Raw genomic sequence first — 10907 nt, forward strand, 5'->3', positions numbered from 1 at the left:
AAAACCGCATTGTTCCTCCTGAATTCGAGGTTCGACTATCCGTCCAATTTTTCTCTCCAGTACCCTGGCATATACTTTCCTGGGGATTCTGAGGAGTGTGATCCCCCTATAGTTGGAACACACCCTCCGGTCCCCCTTCTTAAAAAGAGGGACCACCACCCCGGTCTGCCAGTCCAGAGGCACTGTCCCCGACCACCATGCGACGTTGCAGAGGCGTGTCAACCAAGACAGCCCAACAACGTCCAGAGACTTAAGGTACTCGGGGTGGATCTCATCCACCCCCGGTGCCTTCCCACTGAGAAGCTTCTTGACTACCTCAGTGACTTCAGCTTGGGTGATGGATGAGTCCACCTCTGAGCCCTCAGCCTCTGCTTCCTCATCGGAAGACATGGCGCCGGGATTGAGGAGATCCTCGAAGTATTCCTTCCACCGTCCGACAATGTCCCCAGTTGAGGTCAACAGCTGCCCACCTCCACTGTAAACAGTTTTGGCAAGGCACTGCATTAGAGACAGCGTTACCTTCCTTTCAAAACACAAATAACCAGTATCCACACTGTTAAGTCACTTGCATTATTTCCTGCGTCCCTGGAATGTACCCTTAAAGTCCCCATGGCATGCTCATTTTCAGCCATTTAATGTTTAATCGTGGGTACCTCTAGATTAGCTTTGCACCCAATAATGCAGATATACTAACTTCTCGCACCTTACAACAGTTCTCTCTAACCTTACAGAAACACAGATGTTAAGGCAGAAGTGTTGCATTGAAGTGCATGCATTTGTACAGGTGTAACTAATAAAGTGGCCAGTCAGTGCATTTGGAACTAAATGAGTTACATGACCACTACTGTTTTAGACCCCTCAGTGTTGCAACTCTTCTGTCTTAAGGGCTCTGGTAGTTTTCATTTTACAGACCCAGTTTCACTTGCAGTATAATATATGTATGTATTTTGTTTGCTTCCTCTAGTTTCTTTAACCGTTCCCTCTCAGACATGGAGTTCCTTGAGGTTCTCACTGATGGCCTCAACCGAGTGCTCCTGGTCCGTGGAGGAGGCCGCGAGGTCATCACTATCTATTCCTGAAAGAGTGGCCCTCTCCCCCACCACCAGCCCTCCGCCGCTCTCTCAGCCCTGTTCCTGTGTCATCTGTGCTCCTGCCCTCTCATTAGCGCTGCTTCATCATCATGTCATCAAGTACATTTATTTCTGTAAGATAGCCCTCTCACACTCAACAAACAGCCCAGCTCAGCTTCAGCACCTCTCCCTCAGCTCCGTCTTCAGCAGACTGATGAGCAGTAGCACATGCTCAGCTACTAAACCCTTCACTTTAGTCTATTAAGCTACTATAACTATTGTAGGCTCTAGACTAATTTAGATGCTATTTAGAGTTTTTCTTAGACTTTCTTTCCTGCTAGTCAGCAATCTATTGTAGTAACACACGCTGAGTTTTAGTAACTCGGAAAGGAGGAGGTGGGTTGTTAGCTGAGGTGTGAGCGCACATGCACGCATGTATATGTCTGTCCTTGTTTTAATCTCTATAGATTCTTTATTTTTTCTCCACATACAAGCGGATTCTGCTCAGAAAGATGAGAGCCAGCTGAAATGAGCTCAATGTAGGTTTGTCTGTTTAATTCCCTCATGGTGATCGGACACCTCCCACAGCCTGTTGTCTTTGATATGATTCAACTTTCAAGGCAAAACACACTGCTGCCCACAGTCAGGACCATCAACTGGAAGCAAGAGGAGACTATAGTCATGTATGTACTGAGAAATTCAAATTAACTTTCAAAGAAGACTGACATGTGGATCAAACCAGCAGTATTATCTTGAACCTGATCACTCCTTTGCATGACATCCTTAAAACTGTGTTTTTACTCAGCTTGTTCTGTTACTGCCATTGCTGTCTTTCCATCCATTGTCCTTTCAGCTCATCTCTTAGTGGCTGTTTATCCCTGTAGCCACTATTAGTGCCAAAAAATACAACAAGGCTAGCTTAGTTTGTAGAGATTGACACGTAATTAAACTGTGAATAGTGCGTTTTCTAGCAGAAGGCTGGTGTGACAGCAAAGTGAGGAGACAGAACAAATCCCTGAGGAGATTATGCCAGCACTGCTCGACCCTCGTGTGGATCACTGTAAATAATGTACAAGCTCTGACGCGTTGTTCGGTATGGGTGTAGTATTTTTGTGAGATACTAAAAAGCTTCTAGTGGAGAGAAAATGTTCCATTATTCAGAGGGACAGCTCAAAATGCTATTTTTTAAAATTAATATATTTATTGCATTTATTTATTGGATGGCATAGGCTCATGTCACAATGGTAACCATCATTGTAACCTCAATAAGCACTGCACCTGCACTGTCTGCCACTGTGCAACAAGTGAAACTTTGATGAATTCATCAAGTTGATTAAAGTAAATGCTAAATGTTATTTTTTCATCTAGAGAACAAATATGTATTTATGTTTATAGATAAAACTTACACATATTGAACAAACTTTATCATTTTGATTGTCACACAGATATATTGTTCTTTTGCCAAATTTGACATGAAATGTGCCATATCGAAGTATGTTTCAGACATAGTGAGCAAAATTCTGATTAAATCACAGATAATAAAATGTGCTAAAAAGAGAAAACCGGGGTGTCTTCAGGGAACTATGTATGGTGATAACACCGTAGCTGGAAAGGCCCCCTGCAGATGATAAAAGAATAAATGTTCAGACCTCCATAAAACTACCAACACCTAGCTGTAGACATAGGCGTATCAGCTTTTACTGGAGTTTGAACATCTGTCGACTGATTCTTCATGGCGTCAAGTCTAAATAAATAGAGAGGACAATGGCTTCTGTAGCTAGGAAACTCACTTTGTCGACAAGACTGAACTCTATGCAGTAGACTCTCCAGTGAGATTTTATATCCTCTAGATTGGTTAAGATTTGAGCCACACGTTCCTGACTGAATGACTTGTGAGCAAATCATACTTAGATTTAAAAAGTGCATCTTGAAAGGACTGTGCAATAGCTGAAATCCGGACTCATGTGATCATGTTATTTATTTTTTTACACATATATTTTGTATATGTAAATTTCGTAAGTCTTATAATATCCAGAATCATCTCACTCTGACCAAGGACAGCTGTCACTTTAATTATTTTCTGTTTCTTTTCTTGGAGAAACTGTTTTTGGTCATTTGCACTTCACTATTTAAAACGGTATTATTGTGTTTTTAGTGTCACTCGAATGTCAGACCATATGTTGTGAATGCTGCTAGTATCAATAGATTTATTTGTATTGTAAATAGAAATGACTAAAGCAACATTAACGATCAAGTTCAAAAGGGTAAAGACACACATATCAGAGGTGGTGGTGGTGGAGGTGGTGGTGGCTATCTCACAAGTCAAGGCTGAACCTATAAACATTTGGCCTACAATTTCTGGACAGCTTTGTGTTTTAATAGAATACTACTGAAAACCATGATGCAGTACTACAACTGGGCAAATCCTCCACCCTTTTAATATCTTTTTAAAAAGAAATGCTCCCTGGTTATTATCATCTTAAATCCCATGAGCAAAGCAAACCAATTTTAAGGTAAAAGATGATTACTTTACATAGTTTACTTGAAGAAAATGCCAAAATATATTTAAATATATTTATCTGCTAAATGTTAGTCTGCACATTTTTTAACACACCTACCTTTTACACATTAAGATGCAACCATTCCTTAGTTTTCAAAGATTCTAGAGTATCAAGTCAAAGATTTTCTTTAATATGCTTGTCACTCTTACTATAACTCTGACAAAGAGGCTATTTAACGCTCGCATCAGTTTTTGAGGAACATGGCTATTTTGGGATCGTCTCCACAACATTGCCTGCTTCAACTGAGCCTTTTAAATTTATTCAAAAGAAACGATATCTGATGTGTTTCGGAGACATTTACTGGAAATGAATTTATTGAATTATAAATGTTTTATAATTGCTGTTTGCATGGTACTATGTGGCAATATTTGTTTTAGTGGTTTCTATAGTAATGACTTACATGTTCAAGGCGTAGAGTCGGGGAAAAGCTTGTCAAATGTTCTCACTGAGTTGCACATTTTGACAACTCTGGAGTGTTTGCTGTATAGCTAGACCTTGCAAACAAGTCTTTTGCAAAAAATAAAAAGTATGAGTTCAGTATAATATACTTGTTATATTTCAATCTTGCTCAAGTAGTCTTATGTAACGTAAAAGGAGATTTTGAGTTTGCGAATGGATGGGCATAAGAATGGTCATATCATCTTTGTAAATATGTATCACTTAAGTCAGAGACACTGTAACCTACTAGTGTTGTCTTTTGTTGTACACTGTTCTATTACTGTGGACAAAGTCTTAGAGTTTCGTAAGATTATGTGCAATATTGTTCCCATATGGATTATTTTGTCATGGTTATGTTTTTATTTTATATAAATTGGATGTGTTAGCAGTCACTTATTTCATCAGAATGTTTGTCACCAGGTCTTATGGGCCTTACAGATCTAAAGTGTTCATCCCATATGTGGCTAAGACAGCAAAGCACTTTACACTGAGGGGATTCTCTGTGACAGGATTGGTCTCCGGGAGTTGGGGGAGTCAAACAAGAGCCAGTTTGTTCTGTACAGACTATCCCACAGTGATCTCTGGTGGCACATGAGTGTATTACAGCCAGCTGTGGCAGTCAGACAGCTCAGACTATGAAATATGACTAATTCCCATCATCTTGATGCAGTGCACAGCAAAAATCTACCTACTTGATCTTCTCACTTGAGCATTTTCTCAAACATGTTTAGAATGCATCACATTCTTTACTTTCTCTTGCCAAATTTCTTTAGAAGAATAATAGTAACTGTTAAATTTATAGTGTTTGTTACTCCGATCTGTGAGGTGAGCCTTTGCAGAATCAGAACCACCCCCACCCCCACTCAATCTGCCCCACATCACTGGCCTCCCCACCCACAGCCACTGCCCCAGCTCTGTATTTCAAATATGACTGCAGTATAACTTCTGAAAATGATCAAAGAATATAAAACTTGCGCTTCCAGTTCTGGTACCAGCTCTGCTTGGACAACACTAGATAGTCAGCTTAGAAACCAGCACGTCCCTCTTCCCCCAGCTGATCCATGATTTAGATCAAATTCATCGCCTGCACAACTGTAGCATGAAACAAACTTGCTGGTGATAATTACTCGGGGTGTTTTCACACCTGGTCCCTTTTAAATGAACCAAACTCGGTCCTCTTTAAAGTGAAACAAAAAAGGGACTCGGTTCTTAATGTGTTCGCAATGCGAGTACATTTGAAAGAGGACTCGGTTCTCTTTCTGGTCTGCTTCAGCCCTGATGGGGCCTCGCTCCTCTTTCTGTTCATACTATAGTGACTCTGGAGCTCTCAGACATTTACTGCTTTTATGTCAAAGGATGCTCTTCTTTATTTTATTTCGTGTGGTAAAGTACTTCTGATGTCATTTTTTTCCACTTTGATGCCGCACTGCAGTGGGGTCCTAATGAAGCCCCTCACTCTCATATGAGCTGAAAACTGAAGGAAACCCTGAGCGTATCTGTGCATTATAGACTTTGTAGTTTGATGTGTTCTTTGTTCTATATCTGGAGAAGTGCAGTAGTTTCTTCCTTGCACCAAATTACTCATCCATATGGCTATCATTAAGATTTTTAACAGTACTACCCCCAATACCACTTATTAATCTGGTACTTTATTCCTGTCGGTCGTTTTGTTAAGTTAGATTAAGAAGAACGTTAACATTACTTTATTTTCTCATATTTACTGTCAACATTCTTGGGTAGCAAATTGCAACAGCATTGTTTTGAACAAACCACTAGACTATAATGTGATTACTGTAATGTAAAAAAAAAAAAAAAACCGAATGCAAAACATTTTTTGACAGTACTTCTACTGCGAGGTGCCTCCAGCCCTCAAGTCTTTATATCCGCCCCTGCTCTGAGCGCTCAAATGAAACTGGACTTCTGAACAACATGATGCTTTGACCACTGCAGACTGAATTTATGAACGAAGCCAAAACAATCAGTTGGCTATTGGTTATTTTTATTCATTAACCCATATTCGTCAAATTTAGTTAACGCCGTGCGGCGGCTCAAGGCTGCTTAATATAAATAACGTACACGGGCAAAGAGAATCTACAAGCTAGTCAGTAGCAAACTGCATTTCTCCATGATGCGCTGTCACTAGATATTTCAACAGATAGCTGGTTCTCAGTTCTGTTCATTCCAGAGGGGTCTGCGTTCATTTGGAGTGTTCACATTTTGTTTTGAGGGCTGAAATGGGCCAGGTGTGAAAACACCCTTAGTCTCCATCCTTAAATGGATATTAAGGGCTCTGAAACATCTGTTACTGGGTTGAGAAGGCTGTCCCATTACAACACTGACAAAGAAAATACAAATTATATATACAGTGAGTGAGAGGGCGGTCTGTAGCTGAAATAAGGTCAAACCCCTTCAGTATATCCTCATAGAAGTCTCAGAGGTGCTTGATGTTGAAGGTGAAAATAGCAGCTGCACTTAAAATTTACAAAGTCAGTGTCTCTGGGAGTTACAAGAAATCTTAAGTGGCTATCCATGCAGTGCAAGCAGAGCTCTGTGCCAGTTATGTTGTGTAACTCAGTGCATGCATGCAATTACCCTGAACGAGGTGTATTGATAAATATATTGAGTGTCTGTGGTATAAAAGTATTTTGTTTATGTATTTTTTTCTTTCCTTAAGACTGGCTAATCATTATAAGATGAATGGGCCACATTCACCAACATCTTCCCGTTTTCTTAAAATTCTTTCTAGGCTATTCTTAAGAAAGGTCCTAAGAAAAGTCCAAGTCTGATTCATGAACGTACTGTTAAACCTCACCGGTTCGTAAGTTACCCAAGCGCATACCAGTTGTTCCAGGAATGCTACAACGAAAATCTAAACACGGTGGAGCAATAAACTCCAAACTGAAGAAAAACCTCAAATCTGAGGCAACAAAGCAAATACAGAAGAGAGACACTGACCAGTGGAGGTTGACAGGCTGGCCCAGAATTATCTGAGCTGGACCAGCGCATCGGGGTCATACACAGAACTTTCTGGTGTGCCATCGGCTGAGCTTACCTCTTTGCGTGCACCCAGGTCCCTTCGATTGTCCAGAGTCTGATCTCAGATGCGGTGCTGGACAACCAAACACTTACATGCTGGCCCAAAATATCCAAGAGACAGAAAATGGCAGAAATTAGAAATAAAGATATTTGGTTTTAAGTAACGCATTTCCTAATTCTAAGCTACAAATATTCACGCTCTAGCAGTTAAATTTTTTTTAAACCTTGATTTATAAACAAAGCAATTAATTGCTGTAATTTTAGTGTAGTCTATTCGTTTTAAAAGACCAGTGCTTTGTAAAATAATGGGGAAAATAAAGATATACAGTAATGACAGGTGTTATATAAGATTTAACTTACAATAACAGTAGAACTGCAGAAAACCACATAACCATTTATTTCACCAAAATGTCAGCTCCTGTACATTCTGTTCTTACCTACGAACCAATCCCAGATCAGAAAACACCCAATGCCAGAATCTTCATGAAAACCTCTCAAGTGGGTTTTATGTACAAATTAGTTGGAAAGAACAGTTTGGTGAATGTGGCCCCATATTATTATAAGACAAGATTATTTTTATGGTGGATTTGTTGAGTAGTTACTCTGTGTCATATCTATTACCAAAGTATATTTCAGTTAATTACAAAAAAAGAAGTATGCTCCAGTGAATTAGATAAGTGAATGCTGTTTGCCTTTTTACCATAATTTGTAGCAATTAAGAGTTAATAGATAAAATGCTGATTCAATAGGGTTAAGTACCAAAATATTAGGAGATGTCAGCACATTTACAATTTGATGGAAATTCTTTGAAAAACCAGGGTCCAAAACTTTAAATGTCCTTTTGAGTTAGCAGTTGTGGTTCTGTGCAGTGTATTGAATATAAACATTTTAAAACATCAGAATTGGTTATGTAGACGTTTGGTCAAGCTTTAAATGAAAAACTTGACATTTTGAGAAATCCACTTATTCACTTGCTTGTCGAGAGTTAATGTTATCACAAAGACTGGAGATGGGGAAACAGCTAGCCCAGCTCCAAAATTAACCCTCCCAGAAGTATATCTAAAGTACAGAGACATACTTGATATTAATTCATGTAAAAATCTAGGTGTAAAAGCAAGTCATTTTTGAGACCTATATCTTGGCCGATGCCGTTGCCAAGCAACCAGTGCTGACTCCAGGTACATAACCCTATACAAACCAGCAATTTATGGCTTTTATAATCCAGTTTCTGTATAGCTTAAGTCAACAGCAGAAGTGCAACATTTAAACGACAGACGTAAGCAGTATTATTTTCTAATTAAACTCTTGGGAGTACATTTTTTCCTTTCAACTTTATGGGCTTTGAAAATTAATAAACTGGTATCTCCCTACAGATGAACCTCTTCAGGTTTTTCTTCAGTTCACTGGAACTGTGGGAAACATTTTATGTGGGTGCTTGAAAAAACAAACATGTAGATAGATAATATATACAGTATCCCCCCCATTCTGAAACACTCATTACTCTTCCTTTAAACTGTACCTAGTCTTATGGTAAAGCCATAGTTTGTTCTTTTCAGTTTTGCGGGAGTGTGTATGTGTGGACATGTGCACTTGTATCTGCTGGGGGCGGGGTGGCTGCAGGTGAGGGTGGGAGGGGGCTACATGTAAATAAATCAAGTACAGTTAGTGTGGAGGTGTTTTTTTTGTGTCAGTGCAAGTTAAATATTCTTAAAGTATTATTCTCTATTGTGTTTCATGGTACATAAAAAGAAAAAAGTAGTTTTATCTTACATTTCAAATGCTTCTCTATGGCTTCTGGCGATACCCATTCCATTTTATAGATTTGTCAGCACAAAATGCAATAAACCAATACCATTTTATTACAGCAACTTTGTCTGGAGCTTTTAATCATGTCTTTGTTTTGACAACAATGTTACAATTAAAAGATTGTGCAAAACTATAAAACACAACAGATCATGGTTGGAACAGAACTAATGATTCCATCAAGAATCGAGATGTACTTCAACATGCAACATAACATTACCGTTTAACTGACATGTATGAAGATTTTACTATCCTCTGCTAATAACTGAAAATGCAGACCATTAGATACTCTGGACAAGTCAAATATAACCACCCATACCAAGAATTTTAAAAAAATTATTTTTTTTTAAACTTTCACAAAACATCCCTAAAGTCTTTCTATGCACAGCTGGTAAATTCACTTCCGAGAAATGATGATGTGTCTACTTGTATTAAAGGGGAGGTGGACCTTACAATAGGAGAAGTAATTAATTCACTACAATTTGTTAGTAATGTCGAGGATACATGGACATAGGAGGGACTTGGCCCATGCCGGGTCCTGGTCTAGAGGGTGGCTGCTGAGAGGTTCCAGCGCCCACCAGGTGGTTGAGAGATGGTCCGCTCTGAATGAGTGTGTCAAGAGCTTTCTGGACACTTGGGTTGTCAAAATTGATACCTGAAGCAGAGCTGGAAGGTCTCGAACCACCTGGTGGCACCGTCATGCGGCCCGGTGGTGGGGTTCCATAACCCTGGGATCCAGTTGGAAGAGGGCCAGACATAGCCGGACGGGGCGGGTTCTGGGAAGGGACTGGGCCAAGGGAACCGTAGGCCTGCGGCTGGGAGGCAGAGGATAGGCTACTGTTGAACAAACTGAGGATTTTAGCTTGAAGCTCCTGCTGATGGCTGGGAGTAGCTGAGGTGCTAGTACCAGTTGACAAGCCAAGGTGACTTGTCTGTGGGGCAGTGTGAGTAGAATGAGATGGAGGAGGCAGCCCTGCAGATAGGGGCGGGACATCGTGGTGTGATATTGCAGGAGCTGCAACTGTGGGGTGACAGCTTCAGTTAGAATTTGATGCTCTGCGAACAGCATTACTGGATTCAACAAACAAAACTGTCTTTTGTGTGAGAAAGAATGTTTGTACAATTACAATTACATTGTAGGTTAACATTTAACATGTTTCAATCTGTTAATATACAGTTATGGTAGAAAAAACGTACACCCTCCAATTCTGTTTTTACTTATCAGGGCCTTAAAAAAAAAGAGAGAATGAGAAGTTGTTATCACGCTGTGTTGAATTTTGGGTAGATGCTTCACTTTGGGAGCATTGCACTCATTGTATTAACTCTGAGTTAATACAAAACAACAAAAAAAGCACTTCTATACAGCTACATACAGCAGCAACTACATCCAAACACCCACTTTGGTGTTCAGTCTGAGCAGACGGGACAGAAATTGATTCATCTGAACCGAGAGCTCAGTCATTTTTCAGTCTGTCGCTCGCATTGACGGGATCTCTAGCTCCGTTGAGTTAGCTAAGGTTATACATTCTGAATTACCAGTCAGTAAAGGGAGATCTAAATGATTTAAGCAACTTTTTAGTCAAACACAACAAACATATCAAATCAAATCAAATTTTATTTGTATAGTGCCAAATCACAACAAAAGTCATCTCAGGACACTTTACAAACTAAGGTCTAGACCTTACTGTTATCAATATTATTACATAGGGAAAACCCAACAAATCCCCCTTGAGCAAGCACTTGGCGACAGTGGGGAGGAAAAACTCCCTTTAACGGAAGAAACCTCCGACAGACCCCGGCTCTTGGTGGGCGGCCTTCTGCCTCGACCGGTTGGGGTGAGTGGATAGAGGAGAGACAAAAGAAGAAAAGCAACAAGACACAACAATCAAACACTGATCAGGTCGATGTGGCCGGTGACTGCTCGTCAGAGATATAGAGCTCCAGGGCAACCTGCAGAAAGTTACAGGGAGAGAGAGAGAGGACACACTACGGGAGAGAG

At 40.1% G+C, this 10907-nt stretch overlaps 2 protein-coding genes across 5 annotated transcripts in view; one reads left to right on the forward strand and one right to left on the reverse strand.

Annotated features, from left to right (window-relative positions):
• The window catches only part of slc12a5a (solute carrier family 12 member 5a), a 140113-nt gene extending 136926 nt beyond the window's left edge, over window positions 1–3187 (forward strand). For all 4 annotated transcript variants that reach the window (XM_020585825.1, XM_020585902.1, XM_020586050.1 and 1 more), the window contains one exon: window positions 988–3187. In XM_020585825.1, the coding sequence (XP_020441481.1) occupies window positions 988–1079 (92 nt within the window). In that variant the 3' untranslated portion in view covers window positions 1080–3187. The remainder of the gene's footprint in view (window positions 1–987) is intronic.
• A 5772-nt stretch (window positions 3188–8959) lies between these two features.
• The window catches only part of ncoa5 (nuclear receptor coactivator 5), a 12523-nt gene continuing 10575 nt past the window's right edge, over window positions 8960–10907 (reverse strand). The window contains exon 13 of the mRNA XM_020586673.1: window positions 8960–9929. Coding sequence (XP_020442329.1) covers window positions 9394–9929 — 536 coding nt within the window. The 3' untranslated portion in view covers window positions 8960–9393. The remainder of the gene's footprint in view (window positions 9930–10907) is intronic.

Source organism: Monopterus albus, unplaced genomic scaffold (assembly GCF_001952655.1).
Source record: "Monopterus albus unplaced genomic scaffold, M_albus_1.0 scaffold1.1, whole genome shotgun sequence".
Lineage (NCBI taxonomy): Eukaryota > Metazoa > Chordata > Actinopteri > Synbranchiformes > Synbranchidae > Monopterus > Monopterus albus.